The sequence below is a fragment of the Micromys minutus genome, assembly GCF_963924665.1.
Source record: "Micromys minutus genome assembly, chromosome: 11".
NCBI lineage: Eukaryota > Metazoa > Chordata > Mammalia > Rodentia > Muridae > Micromys > Micromys minutus.
The window spans coordinates 1643640-1659905 of NC_137980.1; the positions used below are offsets into that span (position 1 = coordinate 1643640).

General features: G+C 38.4%; 1 protein-coding gene and 1 pseudogene across 5 annotated transcripts in view; both read left to right on the plus strand.

The window, feature by feature from the left end:
* The window catches only part of MCTP1 (multiple C2 and transmembrane domain containing 1), a gene marked incomplete at both ends in the record, with an annotated part of 533307 nt that overhangs the window by 147382 nt on the left and 369659 nt on the right, over nt 1-16266 (plus strand). The window contains one exon of one of the 4 annotated variants that reach the window (XM_080925324.1): nt 9653-9709. The exons of the other annotated variants lie outside the window; for them this stretch is intronic. Within the exon in view, the coding sequence (XP_080781450.1) occupies nt 9653-9709 (57 nt within the window). Of the gene's footprint in view, nt 1-9652; nt 9710-16266 lie in introns of those variants that run through there. 4 annotated transcript variants of the gene reach the window in all.
* Nucleotides 1232-2833, plus strand: LOC308427046 (heterogeneous nuclear ribonucleoprotein C-like; annotated as a pseudogene). Its single transcript has 2 exons — nt 1232-1244; nt 1861-2833. The product of its transcript is annotated as a heterogeneous nuclear ribonucleoprotein C-like (transcript).

Consider the following 16266-nt stretch of genomic DNA (forward strand, 5'->3'; position numbering starts at 1 on the left):
GGTGTTCCACCTGTAGACATGTCTCTAACCAACCTGCCCTCTTCTTAATTCATAACGGGAGGTTGTAATGTTGTTCCTCAAGCCCCTTGAGTGTCAAGCAAACCCTGTTTGAAGGCATCATAGAGGAAATCCCAGTTTCTTATAATGAAGCATGCTTAGTCTGGGGTCAAAAGGGGTGTATTGTTTTTGGACTCATGAATATTAGATTTAGAAATGCAGGTTCACAATAAGAAGGGGATACTGCCAGACTTAAGTGTCCTGTTCAGTATTTGAACAGCATGTGCTTCTGAGACTGGTCTTTGTTACATCTTTGCCTACACAGCCTGTCCCTGCTTGATACGTAAGACAGCATGTGATTACCACCCCTAAGGTTACAGACTGCCTACGGATATATATGTTCTTTAAAAGCTTTTGTGTTATCTTATATTTTAGAGGGACTGTGTTTTAACAACCACAACTGTTTACATAACATATTTTTAGTCTTTTTATTTTTTGTAAGACTCCTCATTTGGGTCCTTCCTACATGAGGTTAGCCATGCAGAAACTGAGTTGATATTGTCTCCTTTAAATGAGACTTGATTCCTGCCATCTATTCAGGCTACCATGACCCCCTCTGGGTCTGGGCCCTCATCTGCATTAGCCCTTATTAGTGTGTGTGCCTCTAGGCACTTGAGTTTGTGTTTCTCTGACAAATGAAATTGCATCTATTTTTCCACACTTTGACCTATTATATTTTATTTCAATGCTTAATTCTCAAGCGTGAGACTTATTTTCTCATTTTTAGGTCTACTTCACTGTCACTGCCAAGTAGGGAAAACACATTTGAGTCTGTAAGTCCTTGAGGGTTACAGTGCTATGAAGGCTGAAGTGTAAACCTCATAGCTAGCTCAAATGTCCTTTCTTCCTCCAGAACAAAAAATGTTAAGGATTCTCATTTTCTTGACTTTTGGAGACTCCATAGTCTGCTCTAGAGAGTCCTATTGTTCACATCTGTATTTACAAGTGTTGTGGTGGATGCATTGTCTACAAACATATTTTATCACATGCTTTGTTTCAGTTAACAAGGGTCTATTTTTAACTTTGGCTGTGAATTATTAATAATATGATATAGCAGGGTATGTATAAATTCTTTGAGTCCTGAGAACTACAGTTTTTATGAAATACTGTTTTCACTAATGAACAGTTCACTAATGAACTTGCAGACAGCTGGAGAAGTGGTTCAGCAATTAGCATGTACTGCTATGGTAAAGGCCCCAAATTCAAGTCCTAGCATTCAGGTTAGGCTCACAATTCAACCATTTACCATTTATAACACCAGCACCAGGGGACACAAAGCCCTATTCTGGGATTCTGAACTCCCACACTCAGCTATACACACACACACACACACACACACACACACACACACACACACACAAAATTAAAAAACAAAATAAATTTTTATTTTTATACTTGTACCTCAGGGAAACAGTTTATTTTCAAACTAAAAACATGTCTTCCCCTTTATTTCCTATTAATCTTATTAATAATTTAGGACTTATTTTTGAGTGACACAGTAGGTCTCAGTAAGAAAATATTAATTTTTCCCAGGTCTAGTGTATCATATGTACCCAAGCTACATCAAATATGACATGTGGGGATCTAAGTTATATCACCTCTCTCTGTACCAAGAGCATATATCTATTTTTCATGTAAGAATATTCTCATTTTGTGAAGAGACCGAGAGCAAACGGTTATGTGGTTCCTTGCTGTTGTAGCTCTGGTGTCTCGGCATAGATCTGCACTAGGAGAGGCATCTCTTCTCTCTCCTTCCTCTTGTGAGATTTTTTTGATCTTCAGCTACATTTTTAGCTTTGTGAGAAACCTTATCATCAAAGGAGGTGGCTAGCAATGTTACCAACAAGACAGATCCTCAGTCCATGAATTTCCGTGTATTCTTTGGAAATCTCAACACTCTGGTGGTCAAGAAGTCTGATATGAGGCCATCTTTTCAAAGTGTGGCAAAATTATGGTTTGCTCTGTGCATAAGGGCTTTGCCTTTGTCCAGTATGTTAATGAAAGAAATGCCCGAGCTTCTGTAGCTGGAGAGGACGTCAGGATGATTGCGGGACAGGTTCTCCATGCCTGGCTGCAGAGCCACAGAGAACTGAGGAAAAGCAGGAGTGAAACCTCCTGCAGCAGAGATGTGGGGGTTCTCATTTGACTTCCACTATGACTTTCAATGGGATTATGACAGAATATATAGTTACCCAGCATATGTTCTTCCTCCTCCTCCTCCTCTTCTCCTTCCTCCAATTGCTCGAGTGGTGGTGCCTTCCAAACGCCAGCACATGTCGGGCACACTTCACCAAAAGGTAAAAGTGGATTCCATTCAAAGAGTGAACAATGGGGATCCTCTTCTAAGTCTGGAAAGTTGAAAGGTAATGATCTTCAGCCATTAAGAAGGAGCCGACCCAGATAAAACAAAAATTGGATTCTCTGCTGGAAGGCCTGGACAAAACTGAGTAGGAACAAAGCAAACAGGCAGTAGAGATAAAGAAGGAAAAGTCTGAAGAGCAGAGCAGCGCCTCTGTGAAGAAAGAGGAGATTGATGTGAAGGCAGGGTCTGAGGCAGGCACAGATGACTCTGCTGAGAAGGGGGAACCGCTGGATGACGAGGACAATGAAGATTGGGGATGACCAGCTGGAGTTGAAGGATGATGAAAAAGAGCCCGAGGAAGGAGAAGATGACAGAGACAGCGCCAATGGGGGGATGACTCTTAAGCACATAGTGGAGCTTAGAAATCTTATCCCATTACCTGTTTACCTAGGTGCTTGTGAGAGATCAAAGTAACACTGGCTCATCTCCCCAACCCATAGTATTATTTTGTTGCTACTTCATAACTGTAACTTTGCTATAGTTGTTAATTATAATGTAAATGTCTGATATGCAGAATATTTGATATGTGATTCCCTGTGAAAAGGTCATTCCGCCCCCAAAACGGTCAAGACCCAAAGGTTGAGATTGCTGCTATAGACTGTCAGACAATCTTGGCTAGCTATATGTCTAATAGAGGGTTATTTTTAGAATCTAAAAAGAACTTATATAAATAATGCAAATCACAGCAAACCAGTAGGTAACTAGGCTGATGAAATGAGCAAATAGATAAATGTGAAGATAGCCAGTAAGCATGCAATTATGTTCAACCTCACCAGAATTAGAGAAATGCAAAATAAGATTGCATTTGGTCATAGGGCATGGTGGTGAACATCTTAATACCAGCAAGTAGAAGGAGTTTTAAGGTAGTCAAATCTATACAGTAAAACACTGTCTCCACCAGGAGCAGCAAGCACAGCATTTTGGTAGAGATGGTTCGGTGGCTTACTGCACTTAAATAACTTTTCCAGGATCTTCATTTGTCTCCCAGAAACCACATCAGACAGATCACCACTGCCTTTAGCTTCAGTTTCTGGGGATGTCACCACTTTCTGGCCTCCTCAGACATCTGCAAGCATCCAGTGCACCATATATACATCCAGGCACACGCATAGATACGCATCAAAGATAATAAATAAGGTCTGAAAGCATAAAACTGCATTGAAATTGTATGTCATCCCAGGCAAATTGGCAGTCAGTAGAACACAAATATCCCCATCCTTGCCTGCAGGGATGGGGACAAAGTGTGGATGCAGGTGCTCTGGGAATAGTGGACATACGTGTTGATGAAGAAATAGATGAGCGAACCTGCATTTGCTGCGGGTGGAAAGATAAACCACTCAGGGCCTATAGGAATCTACTATTCCTGGGTATTTTCCCACAGGACTCCAAATCAGCATTTCCTAGTGATAAGTCTGCATATTTTATCATCTCCTTTGTAGTTCCTAGATTTTACATAGAGAACAGAAAATCGTATATGACACAAAAGAGGGCAAAGGTGCCTTGGTCAACCAAGGGGACTAAAGGGTCAGAGAGGTATGCGATCAGGGACAAGTATAGGAGAGGAAGCTGCAAGTGCATTGTATTCTTGTGTAAAATATCTGCATGTCCCTCTGCTTGTTTTCCACTATAATCCCTGAGCCTTGCGGCAAGACCTCCATTGCTGCCTCTTTTCTGCATGTTGACCAGTTTTGAGATTCTACATCAACCAAGGAAATTTCCATGAAGGGGTCTAAGAGAAACACTTAGCTATGTATACATAGATTGAAATTTAGGAAGTAGTTTGATCCTATGTCCATTTGGCAAAATAATACTAATCGGTTTACTTCTGCTGCCCATGGGTTCCCCATCATGAGTACTTAGCATGAGTTTCCACTTGTGGAGCACAGTTGGTTATCCCCATAACATTTGAGCCATTTATGTAGCATTATAATTCACAAGGTAAACAGCTAGGTAATGTTGCTGCTAATGCTCCTTCCCTGCTCAGCATTTATATTACCTACTAGAAGACAGTAAAGGTTAGCAAGCACGGATGAAAATTCCTGGTCAGTACCAACTTGACTTCTCTGTGTCCTGTGCTTTATAATCAAGTTCTAGTGGGTAACTAGAGGCAAACACAGTAAGCCTGTGTTGTTGGGGTGTGTCAAGGATACCTCCGATCAATAACTTGATGAGGCTATGTCACACTTGGTACTAGAATATTTATTTGACACAACCTATGGTTCCTGGGATATATAGAGCACTCTGTAGGATAACTGCAATTAAACATTTTTATACCCTGTTTACCCTACACACTAGTGTATACAGGCAGCACAGGTTGGACTTCATAGGATAGTAAGGGGTGGGGAGGGAGGGAAGGGACAGGAGAGAGACAGAGAGAACATAAACTTGGTGGTGAGCAGGTGGGGTAGATTCTGGAGAAGTTTGAGGAGCAGTGGGAATGAAAATGATCAAAAAACGGATATATATTATATAATAAATTGCATATATGAATATATGTATATGTATACATATATAAAGTATATATTATAAAGTCTCAAAGAATTATTAAAATATTATGTTTAAAATATAATTATGTAAACCATACTATGTATAAAGAATATATAAAAATGAAACTTAAAATATTTAAACAAAATGTGAAGAGCAGCCAATAAATGTGACACATACAATGTTATCAGTGACCTTTGCATTGTGGGGATCTCTATGGTGATTGAGACCCTGTGACGGAGAGTTGTAATAAAGTAAGAGGTAAGAAATGGGAGGCATGATTTCTTCCAATAACAATCTGAAGATCTCTAAGGGAAGAAAACAAGGACAGTACAGTGAATTAATTTCTGTGTTCCCACCCACCAAATTTCTATGTTGAAATCCAAACATGTATGGTGGGAGAGAATGAATGTTTAGGGGATAAATAGCATTCATAATAGGTTATGATGTCAGGACCATTGTCGTGGGATGATTTACACTCTAAGAAGAGAGAGATTGTTGGCTTTGTGCCATGTGTAGAAGTTTTGGTGTTTTATTGAATGTGAGGATGACCATAGGTAGGATGTATTCCAAAAAGCTTGGAAAATACATTTTGAACGTGATATGTTTGATCTGATAACACTATGACTTGCAAGTATAAAGCCATCTCTCCTGACGTGGACATTATCTTCTCAGGTACGAGATCCCAATTATCGAACACTGACCTTATCTCCTGAGCGTTTGGAGTCTATTCAGGAAGTCCTTCTATATCTTGAAGCAGTCTCTCTACTTTGCCCTCTGATACTTTCAAAAGAATGTTTCCTGTTGAGTAGACAGAAGGGAAAAACTATATAGGATGATGCACAGATTGAACACAGATCCATGGTATTTTACTTATCTCAGAAAGTCTGAACTAGGCATGTTGTCAATAATTTAGGTGGTGGCAGGAGAATATCCACAGCTTACATAGAAGATTTAAGCAGTTAGAAGTTCTTTAAGAATAAAACAGAACAATATTTATATCTTGTCAACTCTACAAACATTCATCCATTGCTGGTAAACCAAGCAAGCATGGTGTCACACACCTGCAATACCAGCACTCACAAGGCTGGGGCAAGGGGATTTGAGTTATAGGCTAATGTGGATTGTCTAATGAATTCCTGACCACTGTCCCCAACCCAGTAAGGCTCAGCTTCAAACAACACAGAATCAGTGGACATGGTGGCAGACATCTGGAAACTAAGTCTGTAGGAAATGTAAGGAGGATAAATAGGAACTTCCCAGTCTTGCCTAGAGCCAATTCAAGACCAGCCTGGGCTACAGAACACCCTGCTTCTAAAACAGACAAATATTTTATTTATTTATTTTTCCCAATAAAAATCATAAGGCCTTCTACTGCCTCTTTGCACTCTTAAGCATATTTGCTGTGTAAACTTTAATAAGGAGATATTGTAGACATCAGAGGAAGTGGAGAATGAAATTCTGTATATGTTCTCAAAGATATTTGAGTTCTAGAAAAAGCCCACACAGCCAACAAAGTGTTAAAGTTTATGTTAATTAGAAAAGCAATTGCTGCCTTCAATTCAGAAACCTAGAAAAAATTTTCCAAATTGCTTCTTATGCAATTTTATTAGTTCTAACCCAAGGAATACTAATGTAAGAGGTATCACTCTGGAGGCTGGACTGGGCTGTTCTTGTATTTACAGTTGACTTGATCCAAGCCACATTTTATTAAGCCAGTAAAATTGCTTACAGGAGGCCAACAGAAAAATCAAAGATGCTGGCCAATGTGGGCAGACACACTGGAGAGTATAGCCAGCTGTCTTTCTCTCGGTCCTGCTTTTGCCTCTGTTATGACTTTGGCTTACCCTTTAGCCAGATGGAAAAATCAGAGAAAACATAAACTGGGGCTCATAAAAATGGGGATTGGTACAGAGAAGAGATCTTTGGTTTATGATATATTGTTTTGAAAAATAACAAAGGAGGGCCCATTTAAAGTGGGTATAATGTTGCAATATATGTAAGTTACAGTATTAAATTACTTTTTAAAGTAACATGCTCTTCTCGTTACCTATAGAATATATGGATTCATTTTTTATTTTATATGACTTATTCAATAATAAAACACTAAGCATATGGATTGGATTTCTCCCAGCATCCCTATCTTTCCCTTTAAATCTCCTTTTTAGACATAGCTACCTGTTCATAATTGATGTGGAGTGCTGTCACAATGTCTATGAGTTTGCATATGAATTTGTCTTGTACCTGAAATGATGAATTTTGCTGTAGCTTGTTGATTTCATTTAACACTTAAAGGAGCTTTGCCTATAGTGTATCTATAAAGCCTGATTATTAAGAACAAAGTAAGTACATACTATTTCTTAGTAGGCAGTATTGCTCAGATTAGCTCCGCATCAATTTAATCATTTCACTGTTCATAACCCACAGCAAAGCCTTTTGTATTACAGACAGTTCCACCATGAATACTCTAGTATGTCCATCTTTGCAGCAGAGAGTGAACATGACCTAATACATGACAAGATCTGGGAAATGTGATGGCAGTGGTGGCAATGGTGATGGCGGTGACAGTGGTGCTATCAGAGATTTGTCCTTTATACATTTACCTTTGCTTTCTTTCTTTTGCTTGGCTTACTTTTAGACAGCATCATATATTTCTCCAAATATGACAACCAGAAGTTCTAGTCTTAGATTCTACAAAAATCATCCTCTTTCTTTGTATCAGCAAAAGGGGGAGGCTGGTTTTCATTGATAGGTCATGTACTCACCCTTGATTCTAGTGCTACAACTGTGTACATAGAACATGCTGACTTTATGCTTTTGCAGACAGAATAAATGGACATCCTAAAATGAAGATTATGCCACAGCGCCAAACTATGTTTAGTATTGATCTTGGACAGAGTAATAGAAACTATGGCAATGCATTTACATATAAATGTCTCTTGCATTCAGAGCAGCTGGTACTTTTTCTGGACCTCACAGACAATTAATTATACACATTGAGATCACTTAAGACTTAGGACTGTCATCCTACTGTGCACTCAGACTGTCCATTTAACCTGCCTTTAAGTGAACAATGTAACCAGCAACCTTACTAGCCTTGAATTTCTCGTGTAAGCAATTTAAGCTAATGCACACCTACAACCTTAAATTATACACTCTTCTATACACTTGATCTGAGTAGCACATTCATATTTGTACATGTGTGATGCATACTCATTTGCTGAAAACAGAAAATATTAGGTTGAAAGCTGTCTTACCAAATAAATAGCTATTATAAATGTTGAAGGCAACATGGATATTGCTTGGTAAAGAATAATATTTGTAGTAGTGTTTCTTATTTAGGTCAGTTGGATTCATCGACTTAGTCCCTTGTAAACCTCTAGTAATGATTTCTGCAAAGTGTATCCTTTATTACTTCCCCATGTGACATTTTCTGTCTTGTTCTATAAAAGAGCGAGTAGAGCCTTTTGTTAGAGACAGATACTCAGACATGGAGAGAGAGCCTCAGGCAAGCACAAATTCATACCCAACAAACAGACAGGGGTGATAGAAGAAACAGGGAGAACAAAGTAGAGAATTCAAATATGGGCTCATTTTTGGTCAAGTGACACCAAGAAGTGGGTTATTGATTTTTGGGTAATAAGGCACCCATACATTATTGGTGACTTGGGGTTTAGCATTAGTGCATTTAGGTTGTGTACGTTATGGTGCCTTGTGTGAAGAATATTAAATACATTACATTTATGCATATTAGAGTCTTATGTGAGGAACATGTGAGGCTGTGTGAGAAACTTTAATACATTAGTGAAGCATTTTGGAGCACTAAGAATGAGGGGAGAAGAGCTTGAACTCTTATTAGTATATGGGGAAGATCCCAGAGACTCAGACAGACATTCACCCAAGACAAACACAGGGACACTTTGGGACACATTCGCAGCACAGCATTCACACAGACACAGATCCAGACTCATATAGAGGACAGTGAAAGACATGGAAGGATCAAATCTGGGCTCCATCTTGGTCAAATGATACCACAAGAAGTACTTCATTGATTTCTGTTCTAAATGCAAAACTGACATGTTACTGGTGAGTTTGGGTATAATACTAATGCACACAAACTGACCACAAAAAACCATTATACTGTTCTATAATTATATGTATAATATGTATGTATATGTATATGTAAGTATATATACATATGTATTTCAGATTGCTAAGAACACACACACACACACATACACACACACACACACAACCTCTTTGGAGAATGTCAAGTTCACATATCTTTAATAACATTAAATCAGTTAACTGCAAAGAGCCACTAATTTTTTTTACCATGTGTTATATGATTCTCATTTTTTTCCCTATGGCTTTTGTCATGGAGAAGAGGTTGATCACACAAGGTAAATAAAAATATCGGTAGTTTATAAAAATTTTTGGTTCCCCACAAATGATGTTTGTTATGTAATCTGTACTAACAGTTTGCAAAGGGAAACTCCCCCCTTACTGACTTGAGAGTTGAGTCATATCCTGTGAATCTGAAGCAATGGGTGGTATTTAAACCTCACTGGTCCCTCCTACTTTCACTCTAAGTCTCTGCAGTTTAGAGCAGCAAGTGCTCAGTGCTGAGAGGCTGTTGCTCTTCCCTGGAGGTGAACAGACACTCGGGCTGTGTTCTGTGAAGAAAGCCAAGTCTGGAGACGCAGCTCTGCACAGGGTGAAAGATGATTTGTTCATTTCTCAAGCACTATGCTAGATAGCTACAGGCTGAAAAGTTTCTGCCATTCATCGCTCATTTGCTATAAGGTAAGTGCAAGCTTTGCATTTACTCTTCGGGTTGTTGCAGCTTTAAATGCTTGTGGCAGTTTCAGGATTGTGCCTCAGAAAAATGTCCTCTCTCTGAGTACTGAGTATGGTATTTATGAGTCTGATTTTTTATTTTGGACTTAGAATGCATCCCACCTATGAAAGACCTAATTTAAGAGATCAGTATCCTCTTGGAACTTGTTTATGAAAAAGGCAGAACCTTGGAAATGTTGAGACTGTGTTAGCTTTTACATCACTTTAGACTTTAAGAATTAGTTATTTCAGGATATCAGTTTGGGGGTCTTTTTTCATTTTGTTATCCTGTGGTGTCTATTAAAGGATGATATTAATATTAAATTAATATTTGAATAAATAAAGGCTTGCATTCTTTCCTAAATGATTATGGCTCTTTACTGACGTAAAAAGAAGGTCTCAGTAACTGAAAAGTTAAATGTGAGAAGGTAGAAAAGGCCTGCCATTTGTGGGCTTGCACCTGAGTGAGGGGCTATGGACTTAGGCACTTCAGGTTGAGCTGTTTGTTTTAAAATGCATATGATCTTATTTACTACAGCCTACTTTTTCAGTTGCGGTGAGGCAATCATGGTACAGGTTGGTGCATGGAGAAATCTGCATAGAAAATGACTGGCAGCTTTGTTTGCTAATTCATATAAGCTGAGAGGTTGGGATTAAAGATAACCATCCTTTTGAATCAGATAACTGACATCATAGAATTTAGGGCAGGTGTCTTGAATGATTTAACTTCAGATGCTTATATTTAAAGCCGTTAACTTCGTTTGACATGGAAGAAGTAGCTAATTTGATTTTGGGAGCTCTAGCTATAAATTCGTAGGATAGTGATGAGTTGAGTTCTTAATGTACTAATGACAGTTGGTATTATACTTTCTTCCTAATTGACTCACTGTCAGACTAAGGAATGCTTCATTTCTGTTCAAATTTATATACACTATTAAATTGCTGATTTCTAACTAAAACATAGAAGTTACTTTTCACTAGAAATATGGTCAATAATTAATATTTTTGCAAAGGTCAAAGGATTAATAAGTTGATGGAAGGAAAATGGCTTTCCTCTTCTTTAGAGGATGAATTAAATTTAACTTCCAAGTATATTTGAAGGAGTTTTCTGTACTTGAGAACAAAAGCTCTATTAGAGAATGGTACTACGATGAGAACATTCGGGACCTTACATGGTGAAAGAAAAGAAAAAGAAAAAACACATATTCTCAAATCCTGATACATGTGATAAATAGAATATCTTGGTGCTAGAATATACATTATGCTCTGTTGTGTTTGTTTTTAACCTGGGCATGGAGGGATTAATTCCAGTTTATCAAACATTATGCTGGAAGCAATTCAGTTAAAGGAGCTTAACAAAATTCACCACACTAAAGCAAAAGAATGTCTAATTAGTTGTGCTTTGCCTTGCTTCTGAGTTCTCATTGTGGATTACAGCAGCCAAACAAACCCTTGGTATGAATGGGAACAAAGTCTGATGCGATGTTATCAGATCCAGAGTTTATAATACGCTCCTCCCAGCAGTGTTTAATAGTTCGTGCCATTGCCTGCTGTGGCTGACCACAGAGGCATGGTGGTTCACCTCATCCTCTCTCTTATCCCAGTGTTTGGCTGTTTTCCTGGTTCCCTTCCTCTGCAGAGGGATGGGCTGGTGGTGTGAACAGCACACAGAAACAAGGTAGTATTTCATTTCCCAACCCACATGCTGATTTAGTTGAAGAGATGGATGAAAAAAAGATATGGGCAAAATGAGCCTGAAAGAACATGCGGGGTTCAGGTGCAAGGAATCTCTTGAATCTCTGAATAAACAATCCATGATTTCAAAAGGGTTGTTTTCATGTTTTACTACAGTAGAGGAGATTGATATGTCAAAAACAGTCAGCACTATACTTGAAATTCAGTATATTTCTTATTAGGAATGAAGGTCTCATTTCTTTCCAATTTTTAATAAATTTTTATTATTAATCTCCAAATTGTATAAAATGTTTTGCAAAGTTAAGCTACAGGGGACCAAAAGAGTTCCCAATTTTAAGTCCCAGTGGCTTTTCAAATTTCAAATAACATAAGAAAAGTCATTCTCAAAAAAATGTATATTGAATGGCAATTAAGTGTTTTGACTAAAATCAGTATATGCTTTGTCTCTACTGGAAACTAAGTCATTAGATGCAAAGCATGTTTTTCTTCTCTCACTTTTTTCTTTTAATAAGACTTTGAGATGTTCTTAATAAAGTACCAAAGCGTAGGAAAAAAATTTACAGCATAATCCTTCAGATTCTTGAAATTTGAATTCTTATAGATGACACATTAGATTCTACTGTCTCTACTGAATCCTGTTGAAGGACAACATATGGAGTGTCAAACATGAGTAATAATCTCCATTTTACCATGAAAATTATAGTAGGCATCACACAGAGCACCCTAAATTATACTCACATAGCATCAGCACAGAGAGTGCAGCCACATGCTTGGGAAGAAACTTTAACATCTCAAATTTCATTTCAGAAAGTGGGGGTTAATGTTAGTGAGGGTTGAGAAGGCACCGAGCATCATCTAATAAGGCTCTGAGCAAAGATGTAGTGCCTTTCTGTTTGCCTGATAAACAAGAAGGAGAGGAAAACACCAGGTGTTTCTTCTGTACACCATTGCTCTGACTGCCATGCTTTGCTGTGTTTTAGTTGCTGTTGAGCTACTGTCTAATTATGGAGTCCAGGCTGGTCTTGAACTTGTAGTCTTCTCATCTCAACCTGCAAAGGACTATTCAGATCAGCTTCTTAAAGTTAAAATAACAACAACCACAACAATATTCTCAAAACCCTGCTGATCATGCCTTTAAGAAGTCGTTCTTACAGGGCTTCAGAGAGCTCAGTGCTTTCTGTACATTCAAGTTTTGTGTACTGAGGACTCTCTTTGATCTGGTCTTACAAGGCCTGGATCTATGGGATGGTCATCAATTATCTCTTAGTGATTTCCATAGTACAGTGATTTCCAATATTTAGTCCATGAAAATAGATATACTTCACCAGTATTACTGTGTATTTTAACTTTTAGAATTGTGGTTGATACAGTAGGCTGTTTGCTGCTGCCTTTGTTGAAAATAGCTACACAGTGATATTTTCTCCAAAGTCTTGCCTTTGAAAAAAGAAACAAAGAAAACTCTCAATAATAAGTAAATAAATAAATAATAAACAACCAATACACTTCTAACCATTTCTGTTACAATGAATGTGGGTAGTTTATATTTATAGATGTCTACTCGTATTAAGGCAACAGGAAAATATGGCTTTCATAATTACAGACGTTATTGTCATTCACTGTACTAGTGAATGCATTAGGTTTTTTAAAAAGAAAATTTAGCTCTAAAAGTCTATTTATAAGATTAAAAAGCAGTTACTTGAGAATTTTATTTAAAGGTTACTTCATGCCTCAAAGAATTCAAAACACAAAGACCATTTCTTTCATGGAAAGTATAAGTTAATGAAAAGTGTGAGGTGTCCTCATGGACTGGCCAGATAATGTCGTAGCTTCAGGGGATGGACGGACTTGATTGTGATGATATCATGTCAATATGGCCTAGCGATGCTTTGCAACCAAGCTCATGTTTGCATTGATAAAACCTGTGTGAAGGAGCAGCTCTGTGGCCAGAAGAGAAAAGAAAAATAACGCCATGAAGCCTTACCTTTGTCATTTGCGTGCACTGAAAACCATGGGGTCTAAGGAGGGAGACCTCAAATAGAAGAAGGCAGAAGACAGAAAGGAGTCAGTACCTGTTTGCAAGGTTGACTCTTGTTTGCAGGAGACAATGAAGTACACACACACACACACACACACACACACACACACACACACACACACGGTATATTTTTACATGTTGCCCACTGCACCCCTCTGGTTCACACTTCCCACAACCCTTCCCCCATACTTCTTCCCCTTCTTCTCTGAGAGGGTAGGGCCCACCCTGGCATATCAAGTCTCTGTGAGGCTAGGCGCATCCTCTCCCACTATGGCCAGACAAAGCAGCTCGGCTAGAAGAACATATCCCACATCCAGGCAACAGCTTTCGTAATAGCCTCAAGTCCTCTTATTTTAAAATTTATTTTCTCACATGTATTGACTGTATTTACCAAATGTCGATTAGTAATCCAGAGAACTCCAGGGTCAGCAAAGCAATTTGATCATAATGTTCAGGTCCACAGACATCTTTGTTATAAGCACCAACATTGTCTTGAATGTTCATTTGCTATAAGCCTACATAAACTGGAGATGCCCTGCTGAGCTTTAATCCCATCTTAATTTGGTAGAGATAAATTATTTATCCATAGCATTTTTTAGGGCACTGAACACAGCCATGCAAGCTGTAAATTCTTTGATTTACAAGTGTTTCTTCTCAACGCAATGATGAGAACATTCATGATAGAAGCCTTTTACTAGTTGTCCAGTTTATTATAACTGCCTTATAATTGTGGGCACCATGATAATTTTACCCCCCTTTTATAGCTAGGAAAAGTGAAGAATATACAAATCGAGTCACTTGTCCCTAACATCATACAAAGGGTGGATCTGAGTCTGGGTAGTCAGAATTCAGAGCAAGATACCAGCTCAACTGTCTTGATGTTGGGGAATTTGAATTGTGTGCTAGAAAATGGCACAAGGATGTTAGTACGTTTGCGATGTGCACACCTTTCCTAGTGACAGGGAATCATAGGCAGGGGTAGGGTGAAGTTGTTTGGGAATTTATGTAAGATGTGGTTAGCATTAGTGACAATATGCTAGGAACTAGCAAAAGTAATCCATTCTTCTAAGCGACATGAAAATCTTTTTTGTTGTTGTGTGTTTAGGTGGGGGTTGGCAGAAACTGTAGAATCTGTTTAAGTCACCTGATCAGCTTGTTCGTTAGCTCTGAGGGGAAAATCCCTGTTTCGTCTACACACACAGTCTTGATCCTTTCAGCAAATGTTGGAATGGCATTGTTCAGGGACTTTTTGAACTCTGTCTTTTTTATCCATGTGGCACAGAAATTTCAAACCATGATTTAAAGCATTGGAAGGCCCTACAAACAAAAGCAGTTTGAGGAACAATCTTAAAAATCATTTTCGGTGACTGGCAAAAACAACATTTGTTTCAAAGTCTGAGAGCAGAAGCCTCCCTGCTCACAAATCTCACTGGAGCTTTACAATCACATTTATTTGGCACAACAGAACACTTTCCAAAACGATGATGGTGACTAAGGGCTCGAGCTAAGAAATTGTGCAGGTTTCAGTGAGAGTATTAAGAGACTTATTGTTTCAAGGTTTCTAAGGGATGGGGGAAAATAAAAATTTTCCTGTAAAAATATTTGACCAAGCACAACTAAATAGGTCCCAATGTAGACAATGGAAACTACTCTACTAGGAAAATCACACATTTGGCCTTCAACCAAGAAAGTATTAAAAACAAAAAGAAAAAAAAAAAGATCATTTCAATCAGCACGTAATCACTGGACTGGGTTTCTTTTCCTTGGTTATAAACAAAACAGCACACAGTTAATTTAGGAAGACATTTCCTTCCTTGGTGTGGAATACTTTGTGATATGGAAGTGTGCTTGTTTCCTGCAGCTTGTTGTTTTGTGGAAGCAATTTCTCTATCTTAGAAACAGTGTGTGCGTTCCTTTCAGTTGAATAAAATCCTATTGTGTATCTGCATTCCATTTTCATCATCCATTTGTCTGTTGATGGAAATCCAGACTGCTTCTACTTCTTAGCCTTTATGAATGTTGTGACAGTCAATAGGGAGATACAGGGATAAGACATGGGTTTAGGGAACTTACTCTAGCATGGTATGGTTGAGTCATATGGTTGTTCCTGTGTTTAGAGTGTTCGGACCCCTTCATGCCGATTTCCACAGTGAAAACATCAGTTTACAACCCCATCAGCAGTGGATGATTCTTCTTCTTCCCTTACATTCTCTCCCTTGTTTGCTTTGGCAGGATTAGTCATTCTTACTAGGGAGAGATGGAATCTCAGAGTGGTTTTAATTTGTATTTCCCTGATGGCTAAAGATGCTGAACATGTTTAAAAATATTTGGTTGTCATTTGTGTTTTTTGGAGACTAGTCTGTTCAGTTTTTGATTAGTCCATTTATTAATGGAAAGAATTTGGGGTGTGTTCAACTCTTGAAATTCTTATATATGTTCTAGATATTTTAGTTAGAACTGAAAAGTAACTCAAACTCAGGGAGATTGATAGGTTTTGTCATATGCAGAAGATCTTAGAGTAACTTCTATGTGCAGCTGTTACATGTGTGAGTGTAGCATAGACCATGAGACTAGAAAGGGGATGGATGTGCAAGAGGGAGGCAGGAATAAAAGCAAGAAGCTGATAAAGGTCATGTAGCAGGGAAGCTACTGGGGAGAAAGGGACCTACAGGAAGGGGGCAAAAGGACAGAGTAGAGAAGGGAGAGAGACAGACACAAAGTATGAAAATGTCTTGTTTCCTATAGCAAATAAAAACAAAGCTTTGATAAAAGAAGATAGAAGAAAAGAAGGGAA